Source organism: Lepisma saccharinum, chromosome 22 (assembly GCF_977018435.1).
Source record: "Lepisma saccharinum chromosome 22, izLepSacc3.1, whole genome shotgun sequence".
Lineage (NCBI taxonomy): Eukaryota > Metazoa > Arthropoda > Insecta > Zygentoma > Lepismatidae > Lepisma > Lepisma saccharinum.
In genome coordinates this window covers 20,141,823-20,166,644 of record NC_139250.1, presented here as the reverse complement: position 1 = coordinate 20,166,644, position 24,822 = coordinate 20,141,823, and the positions used below count along the sequence as shown (strand labels likewise).

The 24,822-nt window shown below is 40.5% G+C and overlaps 1 protein-coding gene across 4 annotated transcripts in view; it reads left to right on the top strand.

Moving 5' to 3' along the window:
• LOC146004908 (protein FAM135A) overlaps positions 1–24,822 on the top strand; it is a 491,480-nt gene that overhangs the window by 209,302 nt on the left and 257,356 nt on the right. For all 4 annotated transcript variants that reach the window (XM_083143937.1, XM_083143938.1, XM_083143936.1 and 1 more), the window contains exon 4: positions 6,155–6,294. In XM_083143937.1, coding sequence (XP_083000063.1) covers positions 6,155–6,294 — 140 coding nt within the window. The remainder of the gene's footprint in view (positions 1–6,154; positions 6,295–24,822) is intronic.

Sequence of the window (24,822 nt, the reverse complement as noted above, 5' to 3'; positions counted from 1 at the left end):
TTTCACGGGCGTACAATATTTGTCAACAGTATCATATTTGAGCAGGTCGCTTGTCACCTAAACACTACAGCTCACAGGTTGGCAAAATCTGACATGAAAGCAGATAATACGCTTATGCCTTATTTATATGTAATTTTCACGGGCGTACAATATTTGTCAACAGTATCATATTTGAGCAGGTCGCTTGTCACCTAAACACTACAGCTCACAGGTTGGCAAAATCTGACATGAAAGCAGATAATACGCTTAAGTCTTATTTATATGTAATTTTCACGGGCGTACAATATTTGTCAACAGTATCATATTTGAGCAGGTCGCTTATCACCTAAACACTACAGCTCACAGGTTGGCAAAATCTGACATGAAAGCAGATAATACGCTTATGCCTTATTTATATGTAATTTTCACGGGCGTACAATATTTGTCAACAGTATCATATTTGAGCAGGTCGCTTGTCACCTAAACACTACAGCTCACAGGTTGGTAAAATCTGACATGAAAGCAGATAATACGCTTAAGTCTTATTTATATATAATTTTCACGGACGTACAATATTTGTCAACAGTATCATATTTGAGCAGGTCGCTTGTCACCTAAACACTACAGCTCACAGGTTGGTAAAATCTGACATGAAAGCAGATAATACGCTTAAGTCTTATTTATATATAATTTTCACGGACGTACAATATTGTTAAGAGCGTCAGTTTCCGTAGAGCTCTCTTTTTCCATCTTTCCTCTATACAGTGAAGCTGTAGAAGACACAATTAGCTAACCTAGCATACAACATACCTTCCTAATTAATATGGATATTGTCACACATTCCTCTTATTTTATACTGTTGTAAATGGAAAAGATTATGTATGGTAAATGTTTTGTATATTATAGGGAAAAAATGCAAAATATCCCCTAACTTTAATTCGATCCACCTCTGAATCGAATTTTTTACATATTTTCACGCCGGCACATATGTTGTCCTATTTGCTTCTTTTACTTGCCTTGCTTAATTAACTCTCGCTAATTAGCATTTTTTTGGAAGAAGTCAAATAGAACAACATATGGCGGTATGAGAAATATGTAAATTAAAGAATATTTTAGTAATATAAGGGCCCTAGCAATTAGCTTCGTCGACTAAGAGTACTCTTTTAAACATCTTCAGCTAGATCGTATTACTACGCGAGGACGTTTAAAATGTTTGGGTGTTGAAAAAGTTTGACCCTACTTTTTATTTCTATTGTTTGCTAATAGATGGCGCTAATAATACCCCCTCCCCTCCCTCTCCCCTCTTCTCCTCTGCTGTATGACAAATAGCACAAACATAAAAATCAAGATTTTGGAGAGCAAAACATAAAATTTGCATGCATCTGATGTCGAACTAGGAACTTTTACATTGCGTTTGGAGCGTAGCGATTTCCGACTCTAAACTTTTGTTTAAGGTCTCCTGCAAAGCAATCAAATCGGTCCTCAACTTCTTAACTCGAATGTCCAACATGAGAATCTCTTCTGCGTGGTCTACACGCTTGGTGTTGCCGAAAATGTCGTTAGGCATTTTTGGTTAACGGTTATTTATAATAGGATAAACGATTCGTAATTCTACAAAGAGAGGAATGAGTTTGTCGTAATCTCCGAGAAGTTCCATGTAAAGATAATCTCCTGCAGAAACATCGTACGTAATGTTAGAAAGCATCTTGTCGTGCTTGATTCGAAAAATATTCTTGCCGGTAGAAATTTTGATTTCGCCTGCGTTTTCCGGATTCACGGTGATTTGAAGTTTCCCGTCGATCGGAATTTCGTAGAAATGTAAATTGTTATTAAAAACATAAAACATCTTGCCCACATCGTCATTCAGTTTCGTCCAAATGCTGTTGAGATGAACAATCAGTAAACCATTGAGTTTAGATAATACGGAAGGTAAGAGGTTATTGAAATTTGGCGGTGCAGTCTCCATGTTGATCTGTTTGCGGAAGCCAAAAAGATTCATTGTCCTTGTTAGTTATTTAAGAATACGGTCAAAGTTTTTTTTTGTAATGACAGGCAAAGTTTTTTTTTGTTTGCTTGCGTCACAATACAGGCATGCGCGCGCGCGTGTGTGTGTGCGACACATTGTTCCCGAAAGAGGTTTACAAAGGTCACGATATATAAACATTTGGTCCCACAGTTGGAAAATTATGATAAGGTGCATTCATCCTTCAAGGATGAGAGAGTGCATTCGTCACAATACACGCGCGTGCGTGTAAAAATTATACACCGTGAAAAGCTACGACGAGTTGGAAACACTGCTGGTAGGGTTAACATACACCATAAAAGACTACGCCTCTCCCCCGAGTTGGCAACACTGCTTGTGAGGTTAACATACACCGTGAAAGGCTTCAAAATATCATATAGTGGAATTTTTGTAGAGTGGGTTGGCAACACCGACGAGTCTTGAATTATTATTTGAGGCTCGAATCATCATTTGATGCTCGAAATCATTATTTGAGGCTCGAAATCATCATTTGAGGCTCGTCGGTGTTGCCAATTTCTATTTGTAGGTTAGCTTAGCCAGTAAAAGATCACATAGTGGAATTTTCTTCGGATGGGTTGGTAAAACCCAAGCCTCAAACAAAACATCCAATAGAGTTGCCAAATGTAAAAAGGGGACAATAGACCCCCCTCATAAAAGGCTACAGTAAAAACCCACAGTGTCGCCAACACTAGGCCCCCAACAGTATTGCCAGACATAAAAAATACATGGACCCCTCAGACCCTTTGATAAAAATTTACAGTGAAAAACCCAGTAGGTTAACAACACTGTCAAAAAATCTACGGTAGTGTTGCCAGATGTAAACAGAGGGCAATAGACCCCCCCCCTCATAAAAGGCTACAGTAAAAACCCACAGTGTTGCCAACTCTGTGCCCTCAAAATATACATCATAAAAGGCTACGACGAGCCTCAAATGATGATTCGAGCCTCAGTGAAAAAAAACCCAGTAGGTTAACAACACTGTCAAACTACGGTAGTGTTGCCAGATGTAAACAGAGGGCAATAGACCCCCCTCATAAAAGGCTACAGTAAAAACCCACAGTGTTGCCAACTCTGCCCTCAAAATATACATCATAAAAGGCTACGACGAGCCTCAAATGATGATTCGAGCCTCAAATGATTATTCAGTACCGGGCAACACTGCGAGAAAAAGGTTGCCAGCTCCTTGCTTTAGGTTAGGTTAGACCAAAAACCTTGGTGATTTTTTCGGGTAAGAAGTTGGCAACACTGCGCCATCAAGTGGAGATCATGCCTTACGAGAGAAATCCATTAAGGCTACGACGAGCCTCAAATGATGATTCGAGCCTCAAATGATTATTCAGTACCGGGCCACTAGGTCTACTTGGAGGGAGTGGAATCGTCGGAGAATTTTCAACGAAATTTGAATGTGAAAGGCATAAATTAGTATCCCCTCACCTACGCTACCTATTGATTACGCTAAATTCTAAATACATTTTGATATTTTCCCTTTAAACCTTAAATGAAATAAGTTATATTAGGGATATTTCTTACCAGCGTAAGCAATGTATGAAATAAAACGATAGAAAAATGAAAAATATATAAACGATAGAACTGAGCTCACCTTCTAAATGTTTTCCAGTTCTCCTTCATCGGTTTCACTCTCCCACTTATCCGAGTCTGTGTCTAACGATGAATCTGTGTCCGTGTCTGAATCGGCTTCACCAAGTCTAATTCAGTTCATCTACACGCTCGTCCATAAGTCCATCTCTTTCAAAGTAAGAATCTTGCAGCCAAGAGTAAAGAGCATGAACATTTCAATGCTTTAGAAAAGAACACAGGCAAGCGTGTTATCAGATTGCCTTCTCGTAGTGATCGTTGTACGATAAACAAACGAACCACCACCCCACTCGGTTTAAAAAAAAAAAAAGCAGGCCACTGCTCGATGTCGCATTCAGAAAATAAGTCATTCGCCCTGTAGTTTCTCTTCGTTATAAACCTTAACGCACGTGTGTAATACTACAGTTTACGATCGGCGCACTGCACGCATTTTCAAAGGCCGGATTAACCTTTTGGTGCCCAAGCGTCTCGAACGAGACACCCAAAAGTAACCCTCGGGGTACCAAGCGTCTCGATCGAGACGCTGTGTCAAGGTCGTAGTTTTTACGTTATAACTTTTCTATTTTTGGCTAGAATTTCGATTTTATTTTTTTTATATTGTTCCTAACACATGTATTTAACAGAAATGGTCTTTTGCATCTTTTTTTGTCTTCATGAAAATGGAGGGGGAAAGGCGGGAAAAGGGACTTCTCTTTTGCGTCTCTTTTAAAGGTCAATTTTTTGCCGACGAAGTGAAGACCGACTTTGTTGTTCTAAAGCAATGCTTTTCACTCTCTCCTGCTAAGTGCAGTCGAAGGAAGCTTGTTTATCAGTATCCGATGTCAAAATGAAAGTTTTCCGTGAGGGTGCAAGCAGGGGGGAGGGGGAAGACTGGTTGTTGAATCTGCGTTGTGAGAATGGAATTTCGAAGCGCCCTGAAGGAAACCTTTGTTTTTTTTAGCACAAGTGTCTACAAGTGGCAACAGGGGTTACCCAGCATTGTCTAAAAATAGAATTTCAAGCAGCTGCAAGAATTGGCGCTCATTTGTCACTACGTTCTAGCTTTTCGTCCATGAATGTTGTGCGTAGGTGTCGTTTTGTGCCCAAGTGCGAGGACATTTTTTGGGGGAAAGTGACAATTTTTGGGGGTTTTCTCCCTTCCCCCTCCATATATACACAGCAAATTTGCATTAATTTTGCATTTTGTGCATATTGACATTTTTTTTCGGGGTGGGGGGAAACACCATTGTTTTAAAGAAAAGTATTTTTGAGGGGATTTCCCCCTTTCCCCCTCCATATGTACGCCGAATGTGCATAAATTATATATCGTCTGCATCTGTGATTCATTCTGCGTACAACAGTATATCTTTCATATCTTTAGGGCATTTAGTTTCTGAGCTATAGTCATTTCAAAGTACCGCTGCATTTTGAAGCTTGAATCAGTAGCGTGCCGACCATTCCTTTTGGGGGTACAACTCAAGTTACATTGGTCATATGATAATAATGCAAATATTTTTGTGTTCCTTACATGTCAGCGATCATTTCCATGTGCATGTCGACACTGTCATGTACTTTTTTCTTGGGAGGAGGGTGGGGGAACCAAATTTTTTTTTCCGAAATTTTGGAATTTCAAGAGTTAGCCCCCTCCCCCCGCCACATATACGCCGAATTTGCAAACATTTCATATAGTCTGAATCTCTGGTTCATTCCGCGTACAACGGTATATCACTCATCTCTCTAGGGCAATTAGCTTCCGATCTACACTCTTTTAATTGAAACTCTGCATTTTGCTCAAAATCGGCTCGGTACCCAGAGGCTTACTTGTGAAAAAGGCCTTGGGCGGCAAAAGGTTAAATCAAATGAACCACTGATATAATAGGAGCCTGCATGCACCGTCACGCTAAACAGTGAAAATTGTTTGTCATATTTGTTTTAGCTTAATTTTGCTGAGTTGGCACCACTGGTACTCTCATCGCCAGACCAGTGAGTAGAAGAGTGGTGGGGAGGATGACGTAATAGGAAGTGCTCCGCAGCGATCTGCGCATATCGGGACTTGTCAGGCTATAGTATCGAACCCGATACCCCTTAATTACAAGATAACAACGTTACCACTGCGCCATCGCAGAAGCTATTGTGCTGATAGCAAAATCTAGTCTTCTGATATTACTAATCGCTTCATCTGGTAGAAGCTCGTCTTTGCCTTCTACCTCTCTCTCTCTCTCTCTCTCTCTCTCTCTCTCTCTCTCTCTCTCTCTCTCTTCTATTTTCTCTCAGGCACAAAAACTGTCTTTTTGAATGGATTTAGCAGTTGTTAGAAAATCCCTAACATCTTGCAAATTTGATGGTTCCACTCTCTGTATGGAAAAATACACATCAGAGTTTGTAAACAAGGTGTGAAATTTTTGTAAACAACATGCAAGATTTTTGTGAACAAAATGTAAAATTTTGTAAACAGCATGCAAGATGTTTGTGAACCAAATGTAAAATTTTGTAAACCACGGCAATATTTTGTATACAACGTGCTTTAAATTTATATCTATACGTTTTAAACATCCATATTTCTGTTATCTTTTCCAGGGAACGAATTGGTGTTTCCAGCATGTGTCGTGAACGGGGCAGGTGTTAGTAAGACCTTCCAGATTTTGTATAGAAACGAGGAGGTTCTCCTGGACGACGTGGTCATCTTCCGAGCACATATCCTAGTAGACAGCCACAAGGTAAGTTTCTTTCTTTGCACGTGCTTCCTCTAATTATGATTTTGCCACACTACTTTAGGTATCGCTAACTGCAGCTTTACCGGTGGAAATTTACTTTAGGGATCCCTAACCGCAGCTTTAAGGGCGGAAATTTACTTTAGGGATCCCTAACCTCAGTTTTAACGGCGGAAATTTACTTTATGGATCCCTAACCGCAGCTTTAAGGGCTGTAATTTACTTTAGGGATCCCTAACCGCAGCTTTGATGGTGGAAATTTACTTTGTGGATCCCTAACAGCAGCTTTAACGACTGTAATTTACTTTAGGGATCCCTAACCGCAGCTTTGATGGTGGAAATTTACTTTGTGGATCCCTAACAGAAGCTTTAACGACTGTAATTTACTTTAGGGATCCCTAACCGCAGCTTTACGGAAGAAAATTTACTTTAGGGATCCCTAACCGCAGCTTTACGGAAGAAAATTTACTTTAGGGATCCCTAACCGCAGCTTGGAGGGCGGAAATTTACTTTAGGGATCCCTAACGGCAGCTTTAAGGGCGGAAATTTACTTTAGGGATCCCTAACCTCAGTTTTAACGGCGGAAATTTACTTTATGGATCCCTAACCGCAGCTTTAAGGGCTGTAATTTACTTTAGGGATCCCTAACCGCAGCTTTGATGGTGGAAATTTACTTTGTGGATCCCTAACAGAAGCTTTAACGACTGTAATTTACTTTAGGGATCCCTAACCGCAGCTTTGATGGTGGAAATTTACTTTGTGGATCCCTAACAGAAGCTTTAACGACTGTAATTTACTTTAGGGATCCCTAACCGCAGCTTTACGGAAGAAAATTTACTTTAGGGATCCCTAACCGCAGCTTTACGGAAGAAAATTTACTTTAGGGATCCCTAACCGCAGCTTGGAGGGCGGAAATTTACTTTAGGGATCCCTAACGGCAGCTTTAAGGGCGGAAATTTACTTTAGGGATCCCTAACCTCAGTTTTAACGGCGGAAATTTACTTTATGGATCCCTAACCGCAGCTTTAAGGGCTGTAATTTACTTTAGGGATCCCTAACCGCAGCTTTGATGGTGGAAATTTACTTTGTGGATCCCTAACAGAAGCTTTAACGACTGTAATTTACTTTAGGGATCCCTAACCGCAGCTTTGATGGTGGAAATTTACTTTGTGGATCCCTAACAGAAGCTTTAACGACTGTAATTTACTTTAGGGATCCCTAACCGCAGCTTTACGGAAGAAAATTTACTTTAGGGATCCCTAACCGCAGCTTTACGGAAGAAAATTTACTTTAGGGATCCCTAACCGCAGCTTGGAGGGCGGAAATTTACATTTATCTTATAGTGTCGGCAATATTTGTTGCTCTGCCTCCTTTTGCTATTGTGGCCTATTTTCCTGTCCTGTTTTGCAGAGGCGTAGCAAGGGCTGGGCGAGGTGGGCGACCGCCCGGGGCCTCGCGCCTGAAAGGGCATCGCGCTCCCAGGTTTACACGAAAGAAATATATAATAATTAGAAGTGAGAAAAATATGTGAAAAAGTTATATTGTTTGCCCGGCAATAAAAGTAATACTGAATACGTTACATGTTTAGCATTTGTGAAGCCACGTCTCTATAAACAATTTTCCGTTTTATCTATTCTTTGTCTATTATTCATTCGTTTTATGCGCTTGGAAGCAGTGTTGGAAACCTTTGAACATTAAGCGGGCCGGTTTCTGTCTCCGACGGTATGCTTGGTTTAAACTTGACGAAAGAATTTGAAACACACACACACACATAGGGTTACTAAAAATTGAAATTCACGAAAGATTTTACGGCAGTGTGTTATATATTTATCTGACTTCTGATATCATGAAACTCAAAACGAAAGAAAAGTCTTGCAACCCACAGCGGTAGATGTCGCAATGCATTGAAATCCAAACCTTACGCGGCACGGCGTCAACAAAAGAGACGGATTTTTTTTTGTTTTGGAGTTCTGTTAAACACAAGCGTTATTGCGATTGTTGTAACTGTAAGATCTTCACTGCTGACATATTTTGAAGCCTTGAAGCCAGACACAGCAATGCACACAGAATGTTGTGCACGGTAACAAGCGGTTCTTAGCGTTGCTCGCTTTATTAACTCTCCACCGTGTTTAGTGTTCGGTAGTGATATTACAGTAATGTCGGGTAGAGATCACGATGGGGGAAGAAAATTCCCGTCCGGTGCTTCTAAGAGAAAAAGAAAAGCTGAAATATCAAAACAGAATAAAAGTTCATGTGGTTCGCTGATGAAATATCTGAAAACAAATGCAGGGGAAAGTGTTGCAAGTGATGTTAATGAAATACATGAAGATGAGTGTCAACCGGTACATTCAGAGGATGGTGCATGTGTAGATCTTAGTGTAAGTGAATTACATTGTGTTACTGCTATAGAAGATAATTCGAGTTCCTGTTCGTCAGTAAAAAAAGACTCAGCGGAACCAAGTTTCAAAGATCCAGGTAAGTGGATATTACCTGTAAGTGATCAACAGCGGTGCGAAATATTACGCAACGGTCCATTGCGCCCTTTTCTGAGTGACGAACAGTACCCAAAGGATGATCAGACTAGACATTTGACTATCACAGAATAATGAAAAATGGCGAGAACTTGAACAGACATTGGTTAGTATATTCTGTCTCTAACAATTGCGTTTATTGTTTTTCATGTAGAACATTCTCTGTAACACAGACCTCTCTAGTACAAAGCGGATGTCATCATGACTGGAAACATATGAGCAGTGTGTTGAAAACAATGAAAGTCACAACTCCATGTTAAAGTGGCTTAATTAGAACAGCGTTTGTTAGAAGGGAGTTCTATTGACCATGTAACACAGTCACGTATTCAGGAAGCTAAAAACACTGGCGCCATCTCTTAGAAAGGTTGATAAGCGTAACCCAATTTTCGGCTTCTCATAACTTGGCGTTTCGAGGACATAGAGAAACATTATCTGCAGGAGGAAAAACAGGAAATTTTATAGATTTAGTGAAATTGCTTTCTAAATATGACCCAGTACTACAAGAACATTTCAGGCGTATTCAACAAAACGAAATTCACGATTACTATCTAAGCCCTGAAATTCAAAATGAACTGATACGATTAAAGTGCAACAAAGTCAGACTCGCCATGCTATCGATAGAGAACAACGATATCGCCTCAACTCTGGACTATTCAGAAATTGTGAACGAATTCCGCTCCAGGAAGAGCAGCTAACCACATTTTTAGGGTGAGTAAAATAAAATAATATTTTCACCACTTTCATAAGTTTATTATTATTATTATTATTGTTAAAATTTTGCTAACATATGACTGGAGATTTTGTATCGAACAATACTGTGTTTCAAATTTAGAAAACGGAAGGGGGCCTCGCGATATGTTGCTACGCCACTGCTGTTTTGTATTGTCTTGTTTTATGGCGATTTTCACTTTCGCACAACTGTCTTGCAAACTGGGCAATTTACATTATACAGGGTGGCACATATTATGTTTACCAATTTGAGTTGACAACACTACCATAATGCGCGTGCGCATGTGTTGTATAGCTACGCCCGTGGAGAGTTGGGAGTCAGGAAATTGGTATACCATGGATCGTTGGCTGGTTCAGACGAGTGTTGCGGGGGTGGACGCCTTCATCAAAATAGTCACCGGGCACTGCGGCGGGACAGTGAAGATCGCCATGCACCTGTTCCAGACACACTCAGTATTTTGAGGTTAGACAATGGAGAGCCACGGGGAATGTTGTGAACCGTCAGTTCCAAGCAGAAGGAGGACATTTAGAGGACGTTATTTTCAAGGTGCACTGATATCTGTATTGTTCATATTATACACTGTATTAAATTCCTATGTACTGTGAGGTTGGTAGATACAATATGCGTCACCCTGTATATATGTACGTATCTAAGAACTAGGCTAGGTAGCATTACTGCTACCTATGGCCCCAGATCGTGGTGCATGTCGTTGAAACTGACACCTGGCGGGAAACGTGACAACTGCACTACTCGAGAACCTTTCGATTCTGACAGCAAATGAACGTAACGCAGCGGTGCATTGCTGATTCGGACACGGCCTATAACATTGCACAGCATATAGACAAATAAGACCCAACGCGGGAACCCACAGAATAGTATATATTTTTTGCCGTAATAAATCAGTAGCAGGGGTGCCCACAGGGGGGTTTCATGACGCGCTTGCGTCATGGGAATTTTTTGGGGGGACAAAATTTTATACCCATTCTATATATCTTCTCAAAAATTGGGGAGGGGGTCGTTTCGTTTGATTGACTTGTTATTGATTTTTAGTGGAGGGGGTGGTATTCGCATTAATACAAGGTTAGTGGAACAGACAAACTGTGCAGAATAAGGTTGACACTAACAATGGCAGTGAGCCTAAAGTAAACATATATTGCTTAAATATGTCTGTATTATACAGTGACGCAACCACAGGGGGCATTGCCCCCCCCCCCCCCAACCTTCGACAGAAGTCAATTCTAGGATAGCAAGGGGGTACAAACATTGACGGCCAAGGGCAACTGCAGGGGGGTACAGAGGAGCAATTACCCCTTCGACCTCAAATTTTATGCAAATATAAATTCATTTTGTAAAATTTCTTGCTTGTTTCGCTCGCATTATCTGCTTTTCTCGTTTTCGCCAAGTTCAGAGCTGTAGCTAGGGGCGGCGGGAGTCGGCCATGGGCGCCGAATGATCTTTAAAAAAAGTTGTAAAACAGAGAATACCATGGCGTCCAGTGAAGTTATTTGCGCCCTATTAAATCAATATTGTTTTCAATTGCAAAAATTGGATCTAAAAATTTTCTTCCTCGCTTCGCTCTCATTCTGCTTGGTTTCTGGAATGTAATGTATTTAAATAATATGTGTTGTATATTTGTATTGAATAAGCTTCTAATACGTACACCGTTTAGTGTTAGCTTGTTGAATATGTATTTTCTATTTTATGTCGCTCCATGTTGCATATGTGTAAAACATATGTTGTACATGAAAGTTACAAATGTATCTTCGGAATGCATTTATCATTCATTTTCTGCCGTTCAAAAATACAGTTTGTGTGTTTGCTTTCCATTATTAGCCAATGTGAAATTGACGGTGTTGAAGTAATATTTCAAATCGTTTGTTCCAAACAAATGCTTTAGCACAGACTTCTACCCCCTTCTTGCGTAATTTATGAGGATAGTAACGTCTTTGATACTACTACTACAACTACTACTGGTAGTAATAATAAAGCCATTATTAATGTTATTATTATTATTGGTTCGTTTATCCTGGTACTTGCCCCCCCCCAGACACAAATTCGTGGTTCCACCTCTGGTATTCTATTTTTCCGCAAATTTTGTCTGACAAAAGTAATCTGAGTAAGTAATTCGGCATAAACGAGGAGAAATGTTCTACCTTTTTGGGGGGAGTGCGTCATGGGCCTTGGGGGGGATGGGCACCCCTCATCAGTGGTGAAATGTAATTTGACTGTCTCCTGTGTGACTGTAAGACTGAAAAACCCACAAGAATACTGCAAGAATGACTATTGTATAGTCATGTATATGTGGTGGACTGGTTTATGACAGCGTGCTACGACTTCAGAGATCCCAGGTTTGAATCCCATCCTAAACATGTGTGTTCTTTATGAGTGTCCCTTCATCAATTTAATCATATCATCATGCGATTAGCTAAATGTGGTAGAAAAGCGAAGTAAAACGAACAAAACCAATCGTGTCTTTGTCCTTGCACTGTAGGCAGCATACACTTTGCTACGAAGCTAGGTGACCTCAACGAAACCCGAGTTAGGTATGGATTTAAGGCCGTGTCCAAAAGATGGTGCAAGACCGTACTTGAAGCGAGCATCCTCCGAGAATGGTTTCGCAGTTCGGTCTTGACTGCAGCGCCAAATACCACTGGTAGATAAAATTCAGGATACGTTGTTTTCCCGCGTTTTAGACGCTTATTTAAAGCATTTTAAAATGTTTTTTATACATAGAATTCCACACATTACAAGAACTACAACCAAGAACTTACTGGCTTTCTAACCTCCGTGATTTCAAACAAATGAACGAGTGCAGGAGTCACGTGATCAAGCTATCAATGATGCGTGCTCCGCGCTGTGGTCTCGATTGCTCGTTTAATTGGCGCTTTCGGCACTAGATGACGTCACTTCCCTCAAGACCATACTTCAAGTCTGTTCCTTGTACCTTTTGGATACATCCTATGGTTCTGCTTATCATCTATTTCATCAATCATCCTGATTGAACTAGCGTCTTGTGACAAAAAATGAACCTCGAAAGGTTCGGGGATCAGACCTGGAGCCTTTTAGACTAAAGATAATTATTCTATTGGGGGTTAGCGGTAGCTCGTAAGCTCTCGCTTGGCTGCATCTGCGTACTGCAGGAGGTACCTGAATGCACTTAAATTTACATAACACTTTATAGAATGGCAACTCTCTAGATTTGGGTTACAATGACCTTAAGCCTGCATTGGCAAAGGATGGCATTAAAAGTATATTACCTGTCTCTCTCTTAGGAAGCGTGGACCGAAGAGTTTCTAAAATAACTGTCACTCGCTTGCTGAAGTTCAGTTCGCCTCTTAAAATCTCACACAGCTTCGCTGCACTCCTCTCTCCAAAACTCAAAACCCCCTTCTTCTTCGTCCAGGACCACTCTCCTCTTCTCTCCCAAAACTCCAGACCAACTCTCCTCGCCACCTCTCTCACCAGATCCAACTCCCTTCTTCCTCCTCAAAACTCCTCCCCTTTTTCTCTCTCATCAATTTTCCTTTGCAAATATTGGCGAATGCTTTTCGCTGAGCTGGTGCTGAAGTTAACACTTTCCTAATACTTCCTGTCAGGCTGCCTAGCTACACGTAACTCGAAAATGAAAATGAGGGATACGTGACGGTATCCAGCTGGGCGAAAAAAAATTCCTTTGAATTTTTAAAACGTTGAGACAAGTTGCAGGTACAGTGCCGGTTATGCCAATGCAGTCCCTTAGAAGGTCTATTTATTTAATGAAGAAAAATAAAAATACATTTCACATCAGTGAAAATGAACACTACAGACTAACTCTAAAACTAAAGGGAAGGAAAAAAAAATGCAGTCAAAATTAGATTTGGTTGACAGGTGTCAAGTCGTAATCTAATTTGGACTATCGAATATCAAAACAAAAGCTCTGTGGGAGCAAACTAAAATTAAAAGCCGAGATGGCAATCAAAAATGAGAAGTCCAATGCCATATTTCGTTTGTCTCTAGCATGAATGAAATGAACGCGTGCGTACTACAATGTTTATGCTGAGCACGCATACATTGGCTTCCAAGAAATGTTTATCAACACGAGCTAAGCGGTAATGTCGGCTCGGGTCAGAGAACCAAAGATGTTGATACATCAAACTCACACTGGCAACTCTCTTGTCAGCTGAACTGACGTCAGAAAGGCCAAAGCCATAAGTTGTGGCTCCATCCACTAAGCATGTGGGGGGGGGGCTAACACCAAAGCACTAGGAATATGGGAGCAACTGCTCACGCCACAATAAATTTCAAGACAATTTGCACTTATATAAGAGGATCCTGGTGAATATATATTGTATCGAAGCACACGCAAGTTTCTCCGTCCATTGAATCTCTGTGAGAGAATAATATATGTATAGAAGATATAAGTACCATCTTCCAATAAAAATGAGAGAAAAAAAAAGATTGTTGAAAATATATCATATTATAGTGAATAATGCTATAGTGCATTACGTATTAAAATACCAAAATTGTCCAACACCGTCCATTAAATATGAGTAGATATTTGAATACACACGTGATAAGTAAAGAAAAAAAACAACTTAGTCCACTACAAATACATAATGAGTGGAATATTAAAATCAAATGTCCATTATATGTGTATATATATTGGTTATTAAAAAAGTAATCCTACAGTCCTTGCTGTATGGCGTAAAAGTTCCTATGTAAAGTCCGGAATGTTCTGAAAACACGCGAAAGCACTTGCGTGTATTATCCACTGCATTCCATGGAGTCCGTGCAAAAGTGTTTGCAACTGCGAAAACCGGAACGAGGGTGTCACAATTTACATCCCAATCATCACGTGAGAATATAGGTCCTTTTGTAGTTTAAGGAACGAGAAGTATTCGTGATTGTACCACTGGATGTAAAATTCTGGGTGAGGGACGTTTGATGAGGCGGGGGGTAAATCTTGAAGATCGGCGGGTGAACAGAAGGAAGAAACAGTTGGATTAATTTGTGCGGCTAACTGTACTGTAAAATTAATCATCCAGGGGAGAATGCTGTTCACCGGACTAGGGAACCTAGTCTCGTAAAGTCTGCATTGCTGTAGAAGTAACAGCTAAAGTAGGTGTGCTTGGCGGGTTGCATATGCCTGCACTCGAAGATGGTAACACACTTGTGGTGGGGACCGTACATGAAAGTAAAGCTGGTCTTGCTGCGTACGGGCGTCTGAGTGGTAAACAAATCGAAGGATACTGAAGATGGGGTAAAGGTGTCATGTTTTCTTCTGGCCACTTGAAACTTGTAGGCTGGGACACATGACGGGAAAAGTTTTCATCCGTTGCATCACTTTGAGCTGGAATGTAGTTCTGACTGGAGTTCCAGCGGAAATAAAGACAGTACTTCCGCTGCATCTTGAGGGCCGAAGCGTAGAAATGGGACAAAATTGTAGGTGTGTTCAGGTGGCTGGCACAAATCCCATCGGCCAACGGTCGCAGTGCAGTCCTGAGTTCGAGGAGGTAATGCGAAGTACTCGGCGGGTTTATGTATGCCGGGTGAAAACTGAAATTGTTGACTCCACGAACTGAGAGGCGATTGTAAATGGAGCTGCTCTCTGAAGGCGATCCGCGCGTAGAATTGCAAGTTGAAGGCGTCTCAGGAAGTCTCTGCTTTTCGATGTAGACGTCATGGAGATATGAGACATTTTTAGGTGAGGATAGGAATGAGGTGGCTAATGAAGAAAAAAAAAAAAGGAACAGGGAAAGGTTTCAAAATACAGTCTTTAAAATCACAATAACCCAGAGTATGCCATTCAAATAAAGGTACAAAATCACTAAAAATGGGGCCTAATGTCAAATAAAATATAATAACTAATAAAAGGCAATAAAGAATGTAAATCAATTTTAAATAACTGATATGCGAAAGATGTGAAGGTTCACGATGTGAGACATTATTTTACCATTACGGAAGTGTAAACGTGGTGAAAATATTGATAGAAGGCTAACAAAATTGCAATAATTGTCCGTAAATCTACAGAGGTTTGGGAAAGCAAAATAGATATGCGAATCGGAACAAAATTTGGAATATAGCCGTGATTGTTAGAAATGTGGTTGTCGGAAAGGTAATTGCAGTGACGTAATAAGTGAAAGTTAAATTCTTATGTACTAGTTGAAGAACGACACTTCATGTAATAATGATATAAGGCATAGCCGGTAAGTGCAAAATTCCAGACGACCAGAAGGAATATGGCGATTGAGTATTTTGAGAAAACGATCTCATGTAACGGGATTTCTGTGGCCAAAGATTGATTTAATTTCAGTAAAGCTAAGTTCATATCTGTCCAATCCGGAAGGATGATGTCAGAAAAATTGAGAGACAAATTAAAAGGTAGATTAATATCTGTCAGTTTGACTGTCGTGTCCAGCGATTGGCGAGTGTGAATTATTTCATCAGCAAAAATAAGTTGATCGAAGTCATTGTAATGTAAAAACACAGAATTTCCTTCCAATACAGACACCGTGGTTTGACTATTGACGTTGCCATGAAGAATTTGAGACAGTTTAAATTGTCCTTTACCAGAGATCAGAACACCATTCCGTGTTCGAATCCGTTGTAGCTCGGGGCCAGTATGAGATTTTATTTCCATTGCACAGGAAGTTGTAGAGTTATGGTAAACCAAATTCTGAAGACAAATAACGTTTTCCTGGATTGACAATTCGGCGTGTCTACATATATATAAAAATGAAATGAACTGACAACTACTGTCCACAATTTCCACTACACGAGGAGAGCCGTTATGCTGGATTGTATAAGTCAGTTCGGGTACTTTAACTCGTGACCATTTGTCCTGTCGAAGGGTGCCAAGATTGATTGCTCTGAACACTGGAGAAATTGAATTTAATGATAGATAAGGAGTTTCCATTAATAAATGGAAGGAACGTGAAGTCATATCGTAATTAATAAGATATACGTTGGACAAAGTGTAGAACAAACCAACGTCTGTCGTATACAGAGTGTTTTTGAAATCAGGATGTAAATTTATAAAAGTGCGCAGCCAATGGGGAGATATCATATGATATGATAGTTTATTCGTTGCTATTTCGGCTATGAGAAAATCTACACGCTCAAAAATTCCAGCTGTTTGGAGAAGGGACAAAATATGACGCTCCGCTGTGTACAAATCGCAGAACCTGGCCATTAAATTTTTCTGCAAATCCAAAATTGAACGTTTAAGGATCAATAAAATGTTGTTAACTATACCAAAGGTACGCAGTTCATCTTGTTTCATACGTGTGAGTTCTGCAGAGATCTCATGTTGATTTTCGGCGAGTGTTTGTACCGAGGACTGAAGGTGATGGATAGAGAAAGTATTATAAATTGACATACCCGCGCTAAATAGGTTCAGTAAATTTAGGATTAAGGAACGTTTATTCCTAGGCTGAGCGTCAGCTGAAATGTTTGGAGTTAAACTACAATGGGGTCTCGTGTCGCCGACTACAAAACGGCAAGGAAAATAATTGGAAATTTCAAGTAAATAAGTGTCAATTTTTGCGTGGGCTTGAGCGGCAATTTGAGACCCATGAGGGCAGTCGGCGGGGTCTTTGATGTCAATGTTCACATCTAGATGCACATTAAGCGTGGTATATATGTTGCGGTGAGTATGGATCAGTAGACTTTGTTTTTCATAGTGCAAGCCAAGTGATTGAATAAACATCGAATCGCGCTCATCTGACGTCGTTAAGGGCAAGGTTGGGGGAATGGGGAGGGATAGAAGGAATATAATCCAACCGAAGTAAGGCATCCTCGCTTCGTGTCTGAAACAAAGGAGAATGAGACTCATCAGTAAATTTGCAAAATTGATGCGGTTGTAGGTGTAAATTGCATTTCATATGACCAGGAGATGTAGGCGTGGAAAAAAAATGAAACAAACAAAAAAAATCAATCAAGAATTTCAAGCCCCGGTCAAGCCCCGGTATGAAATTCGCGTACCGTCGCAATATGCGTCGTGATGTGCGTTGCAATTAGCCAAAGGTAATAAAACACACGACGGTTTAAGAAATTGATTAAATTTACAGTTACGTCGTCTCTTAATAATGTCATTAGAATTTGTAAATGTAATATGAACCTAAATCTGCCTGTGGGCTTTTGAGTATAATTCTACGAATGTAAAAATAAGATATTTAAATATCTCTGGCAAGTCACTTTCATTTACGCACGAAGGCATTGGAACAGGCCAGCCATCATTATGAGTACTGAAACAGTTCGTTGGAAATAATGATGAATTATAATCGCCAACTAGTAAATAAAATTTCGACCGCAGCTTCAATGCGAGTGATGACTTGAAGTGTAAGAAATTGTGGCGTCAGGATAATTCTCGTAAAAATTCTGGGGTGGGGAAATTCTAAAAGCTAAGCATGCTGGAACATGGTTCGATCTTGTCCGGCTGCGAGAGCAATACAGTCGCCGCTAGGCAACAGATTATGCGAAGTCAGGAAAAGGTAACAAGAGATGTATTGTTCTGCTCAGAATCAGTTCCTTGGAAAAGGAGCGGGGTTAGCTATTGTGCATTGTCATATTGCAATCCTGTCATTGTATCAATTTTCACCTTCGGCCGGAACTGTCCAAGGTTACTGGGTGTATGGGAACGCTGAATCGCAGCCGTCAGAGTTTGCTGGAATTAACTAACGCTGGTAAAACGGAATGGAGGAAATTAACTTGCAAGAAATGTGAGTTATTGCGTTCTTGCGGTTCTCCGCTGGGTACTAGGAGGAGGGGTAAGAGAGAGAAAAAAATTGTAAGGAAAGGAGAAACGTGACGACGCTTGCAGAAATGTGTACTTAACCGTGCACCAAGAACTATAGTGCAAATGTGGGGTGTAGACATAATGGAAACTATAAATTTATCGCAATGAAAAAAAATTAGAAACAATTTATATTGGTACGTAAATCAATTATAAATCATCATACATATCGTGATGGACAAAAGCAATGGGTTGATCCTGAGCTAGGATATTAACTGAAATTGGTATTAAATAAGGCTCAGTAACACCTTCATCCATTACGTCAGGTAACTGTCTTTCAGGAGCACAGGTGGGAGGAGCAGGGTGCTGTCTACACTCAATCTGAACAAATGGTATTGGAGAAGGGTTTAGTGGTACTATCCGCTGGGTGTTTGTTTCTAGTTCCATGCAAACATTATCATAAACATGATTCATTTCTGAGTTAACTTCGCTAGCTATGTCATGTAGTACCACAATGTCTTGTACTTGAAGCTTGTTCGTTGCAGGCTTAGAGCGATAAAAACGAGAACAGAGTAAAATAATTGCTAAAAGAAAACATATAACAAAGGTCGCAATGACCAAACTGGTACAGATTACATACGGGAATTGGAATGCTTCTGAAAATATCTCTGTAAATGATAACGCCTGAACTGATGGGAAATTAATATATAATACTATAAGTACTCCCAAACTATTCATAGTAGGATGGTTGCAATCCATTCTTGACCACTTAGTACACTAAATTATCGTTAATTAGGCGTGCTATGAGCTCTATATATATATTTTCAAAAGATACCGTAGCTGTACTTTTCCTATTCGGTTCTTAAATATAAGTAATCGTATTCCGTTTTTGCACTATAAAATTTATTATTAGAGGCGGGTAAAAGGAAAAAGTTGGGAAGATGTAAATCCGATGATCTGGAAATAAAAAAAATCGACGCTAATAAATATGTGAATGTGTTGTTCAGCCATGAAAATTCTCTAACACTAAAATTACAGTGGAACATCTTATGTTCACATTTCATTATTTATATGTGCTTAGCACATTTATTCTGGAGACCTACATCTTATGCCATTTCGTCGATAACGAAAGGTACTTTCACCAGTTAATTGGGATCCTTGGGTAACTGGAGAAAGGATAATCAAAAAGGCGCATTAAATTATATTTCGTACGTATCACTACTATTATAGTATTGTGTAGTTACTAAATAAACTCCTGGTGTCCATGCGCATTACAGAAAATATATATATATCGGTGTTGTTGAAAGTCAATGTTGCTTTCATCTGACGATGTAATTTAGTGTGCATGACTGAATATTTCACTTAGTGACAACCGTTTGGTTAGTAACAATTGATTATTCACACATAAAATTTATTAACAAATGAAAAGGTAAAGAAATGTTACTCGTATTTTATCTTTTAAGTGAAAAGGATGTTGTGAAACCTGTATGACTAGATAACGCGCGTACATGCATTGTTTTTAATCCTCGATTTGCTCCCCTTCTTCCGTTATGGGCAGATCTTCGTCGCCATCTCCATCTGAAGGTGGGTGATAAATCTTCAAGCGTTGGACAGCAATTTCATCGATGACGGTTTTACCCCGCTTGTTCGTGAATTCCACCTTGTATGTGTTAGGGTTTATTTTTTCTAAAATTGTAGCAGGCCCGCGGAAAATATTACTGAAACATCGCGCCCCACCAATGCGGTTTGTAGGATCAAATATCAAGACCTGGTCTCCTTGATTGAAGTTCACAGACTTATGCCGTTTGTCGTAGTATTTCTTCGTCTCCTTGAATCGTTTCTGTAGGCATTCGGCGGCTGATAAACGTGCTTTTTCCAGGATGCGTATTTTCGTCTCGTTGGACGGGTGGTCACACGGTGTTGCGTGGAGAGCCGCTTCCGCCGGAGTCCGGGGTTCAAAGCCGTGAAGTAGGAAAAATGGTGAACTCTTCAAATTCTCATTCCTGCTAATATTACAGGAAAAAATAGCAGGTTGCAAGTAATCGCTCCAGTTACAGTGTGAGCTCGAGACAAATCTCTTGAGAATCTGTTGCAAAGTGCCATGTGATTTTTCAATAATCCCGATTCTATTGTGGAATTGAGCGGGCGCAAACTTAAGCTGTATCCCCATTCTAGAGTTCAATTCCTGGAATACTTTTGAGGTAAATCCTGTACCTCTGTCCGTAGTGATTTCTAGCGGACAACCAAATTTAAGTATTACTTCCTCGTAAATAAAATCAGCAGCGGTCGCAGCTGAAACGTCGGATACTGCCTTGCCAATGAGAAAACGGGTCGCAAAATCCGAGCACGCTAAAATATACTTGTGACGTAACATGCCACTCGCAGGATAGGGGCCGCTAAAATCGACCGCAATTCTCTCAAAAGGTTTTTGTGGGGGGAAGGTTAAAAGCTCGCCATTTGGGAATCCGACAGGCCTCTTATGCTGCTGACAAACAATACATTCCCTGACAATTTTCTGTATGAGATTCTTCATGAAAGGGAAATAAAATCTAGAAAGAGCATTATGATACGTCTTGGTAAAGCCGAAGTGAGCTCCACCTATAGGAGAACAATGAATCGATTCGACAACCGATTTTTGCAAGGACCGGGGTATACATAGTAGTTTACGAGATCCACCTGCCATTTTATGTTGCCTATATAGCAAATTATTTTCCAGTGTGTAGGAGCACGCTTGTCTTTGAAGGGCTGGCGAAATGTCCACATTTTCGTCTTCTGGGCTTTCCAAAACTTTAATAATATCACCAAAAAATGAATCTGCACGCTGGTGTGAGGCGACGTCCACAGTGGTGTCCTGCAATATAAACATGCGTGGTTCTGGCAACTCTGGCTCGTTGTCGGCAGGCAAATTGCCACACTCTCTGCTAAGTGAATCTGCTATATTTTGAGTAGATCTACAGTGTGATACAGTATAATTGTACTCTTCGAGAATGGAGGACCACCTTAAAAGTTTAGCAGAAAGATGACGTGATGTGCGAATATAGGTAATAGCTCGGTTGTCTGTAAATAAATCGAACTCCCTGCCAAGTAAGTAGAATCTAAAGCTTTTAAAAGCATATAGAATTGCAGTAAGTTCCAATTCAATTATTCCTAGCTTCTTTTCATGTTCTTTTAACGTGCGACTACAGTATGCGATAGGTTGGAATTCATTCTGGGCGTTAGGCTGCATTAAAACGCCAGAAATCGCCTTTGTGCTTGCATCGGTATAAAGACGCGTTTCCTTGCCGGGGCTGTATGGTAACAGAACCGGGGCTGTAATTAGTGCATGTTTTAACTTCTCGAAGGCTGCTTGTTGCTCGTCAGTCCATACGAATTTTTTGTTTTTACCGATCAATCTTTGTAGTGGTTCAGCTATTTCTGAAAAGGATTTGATGAATTTTCGGACATAAGAACAAAGTCCTAAAAAACGTCGGACCTGCTTTGTAGTAGTTGGAACTTTATAGTTGGTGATGGAGTCAATTATTTTGTCAGACACGGAAAAGCCATGCTTTCCAATCTTGTGCCCAAGTGCCATAATTTGAAAATATGCAAAATGACATTTGTGTGGGGCCAGGCGTAATCCTGCAGCAATCAGACATTGAAAAAGCCGTTCAAGTGTTGTTAACATATCTGAAAATTTGTCGGAATAGCAGAAGAGATCATCCATGTAGGATGAAAAATGATCGTTATTTAAGCCAGAGCAAGCCAATTGAAGGCAGCGGGTTAACGCTGCTGGAGATGTAATATGGCCTTGTACAGCATACTGCATTTCATAGTGACCTTTCCCAGGAATTGTGAATGCTGTGTACTGTTTTGAATTCTCCGATAATGGTATTTGAAAAAATCCGCTGCGGAGATCACACGAAGTATAGTACCGCTTGCCACCCATGTTGTAGAGCGTTTCCTGGAGATTATTTATCGAAAGCGCGTCAAAGACAGTACGTGAATTGAGAAATCTCATATCTTGGAGTAATCTGTAATCACCATCTTTTTTACGAACTAAAAATACAGGAGAATTGAAGGGTGAGGTGCTCGGACGAATTACGCCTTGCCGTAACAAAGTATCAACTTGATCATAAAGCTGCGCACGAAGATGAATCGGTACTTGATAAGGTGGCAAATGAAAATCTGAATCATCCTTTAGCCTGATTTTGTGCACATAATTTGTCGCTTTTCCCATATCATCTTCGGACCACGAAAAAACCTGTTTATATTTGTGCAGTAATTGTAGCAATTGTTCTTTCTCTTCGGGTTGCAGTTCGGGATTAATGTCAAGTGTAGTGACGTCGGGCTGCACGCCACTGGGTTGTTGTGATTCTGTTGTGATATTAACCTGTGCATTTTTAGTACTTTCTCCAAAACTTTCTTTCTGAACATAGATTTCACTTAAACTTTCCCTACTTGCGTCCGTGCACTGGCTAGAGCTATCACGAGTGCAAAGAGGATGCCAAAGTTCGGCCTGTCCTAGTCTTGTCCCCTTTTTAATAATAATGTTATGCATAAGTGGATTGGTTACCCAAATCAGGGGTGAATCCGAGTTGAGAAGAGCCCGGGGGATTAGCAAGCCGGATTTAGTCTGAAATTGTTGATCTGGTTCTAAAAGATTCCTAGCCTTATCATGAGTATTAACTAATTTCACGGGAATGCATAAGTGAGATCTAGGTTTTACTCTAATCTTTTTAGGTGCCACAAATTCTGGTCGTAAAAGGTGTTGTAGCATATTTGAAACTTTCACGGACACAGCAAAAGGTTTACCACTTTCCCTCTGGATACGGTTTCTGGGAGGAGTACCAAAACGTGTTAAAACAAGTTTGTTGGACTCAAAATCAAGATTTGCCTTGTGACTCTTTAAGAAATCATTCCCCAATATAATGCCATGCGAAAATTTTGGAATGTATCTGAATGGGTGTCTGAAAGAATGTCCATTAAAAGAAAAGGTCAAAATTACAATTTCATTGATTTGGAGTTGCCCATTAGTGACGCCTTGAACTATTGTATTAATTTTAAATCTTGGGGTATGGGCGGGCGCTGGTATATCTCCTATAACGCTAATTTGAGATCCGCTATCCAAAAGGAACTTGTGCTGTGTACCACAGACTTTACCATTTACATAAATTAAGTCAGCATTTTGAAAAGTGGAAACTGTCAACGTACGACCTACAACATTTGCTGGGCATATGTTTCCTTTATGCACAGTCCCTAGTCGTTTAAATTGTCTCTATTCTGAAAACAGACAGACGAATCATGATTGGGATAATTGCAAATATCACATCTCTGCCCCTCACGGCGGTCACCGGTCGAACCCCGGTCGCCCCGATCACCGGTCGTGCCCCGGCCCCGCGAAAAATTACGCGAAGAATGAAAGCGCGAATTTCCATTACGCCACTGGCCGCGATTGGGAGTCTGATAATATCTGTTCCGACGATAACCATTTTGTTGGAAATTATCATTACCACGGCCAAAATAACCTCTGTTACTTCTATTGTTACCTCTATAGGATTGACCTTCATAATTATTATAACGTGGGAAGTTATTTCGGGTGTCTTGTGTATGCCTGTCCTGCTTATTCTGGGCGTTCACCATTTCATCCATCTTAAGAGATAAACTCTTTAATTGAGCTTCGAGACCTGTCTCCTGAGACGAAGGTCCCGGGGTCGAAGGTCCTGGGTTTGAAGGTACAACGTTGTGTACTCTCAAAGAATCCAGTTCAGCCTGCATGGCGGTGACACGCTTCTCGAGGTCGGGATGGGCCTGAGAACGTGGTGTTTCACAAGGTCTCGCCGGCGTGTTGTGAAAGGGGAGCTGTTGCGCACATGGCAGTTTCAATTCATTCACAGGATAGAACAATGAACCTTTCTGAGCTTCTGACATCAACTCCTGGATTTTTCTCTGTTTGATCAAAAACTGAATTTTTTCGAATTGCTTTAAATCTCGCAAGAGCTCAGGGACCGAAGCATATTCCTTCTTATAAGTTTCGCGAATGTATTCAGGTTGAAGACCCAAACACAAATGTTTTATTTGTTTACTGATGGGCATGTTCGGATCCATTTTACATAAGAGAAGCTGCTTATCTCTTATGTAGTCCGACACTGATTCGTCGTCTCGATGTAGCCTATGCTTAATGCGCTCTTCTAATTGCAGCTTGTCTATGGATCCGGTAAACTCTTCAATCATTTTAGATTTAAAGAGATCATACGTAATGGCCTGATTTCCCATAGTTTGTACCCATGCTTGGTGCCATCTTAAGGCTGGCCCATGTAAAAGAGCCGGCAAAACTTGTAGTTTTTTCGGGGTATCCCAATCATTAAGTAGAGCTAAACTCTCCACTCTATCAAAAAATTTATTTGCATCTTCTCCGGCCGTGCCTTGGAACTGTAAGCCGTCCAACAAGAACGGGTTAATAAAACCTGTGCATGCCATAGTTCTGGGCGGGACTCGAACTGGGGTGCTAACAGGCAAAAGTCTAGCCCGGCTACGGGTAAATACAGGGCTACGCCTTATTGGGGTGGAGGACGCAGATGGTT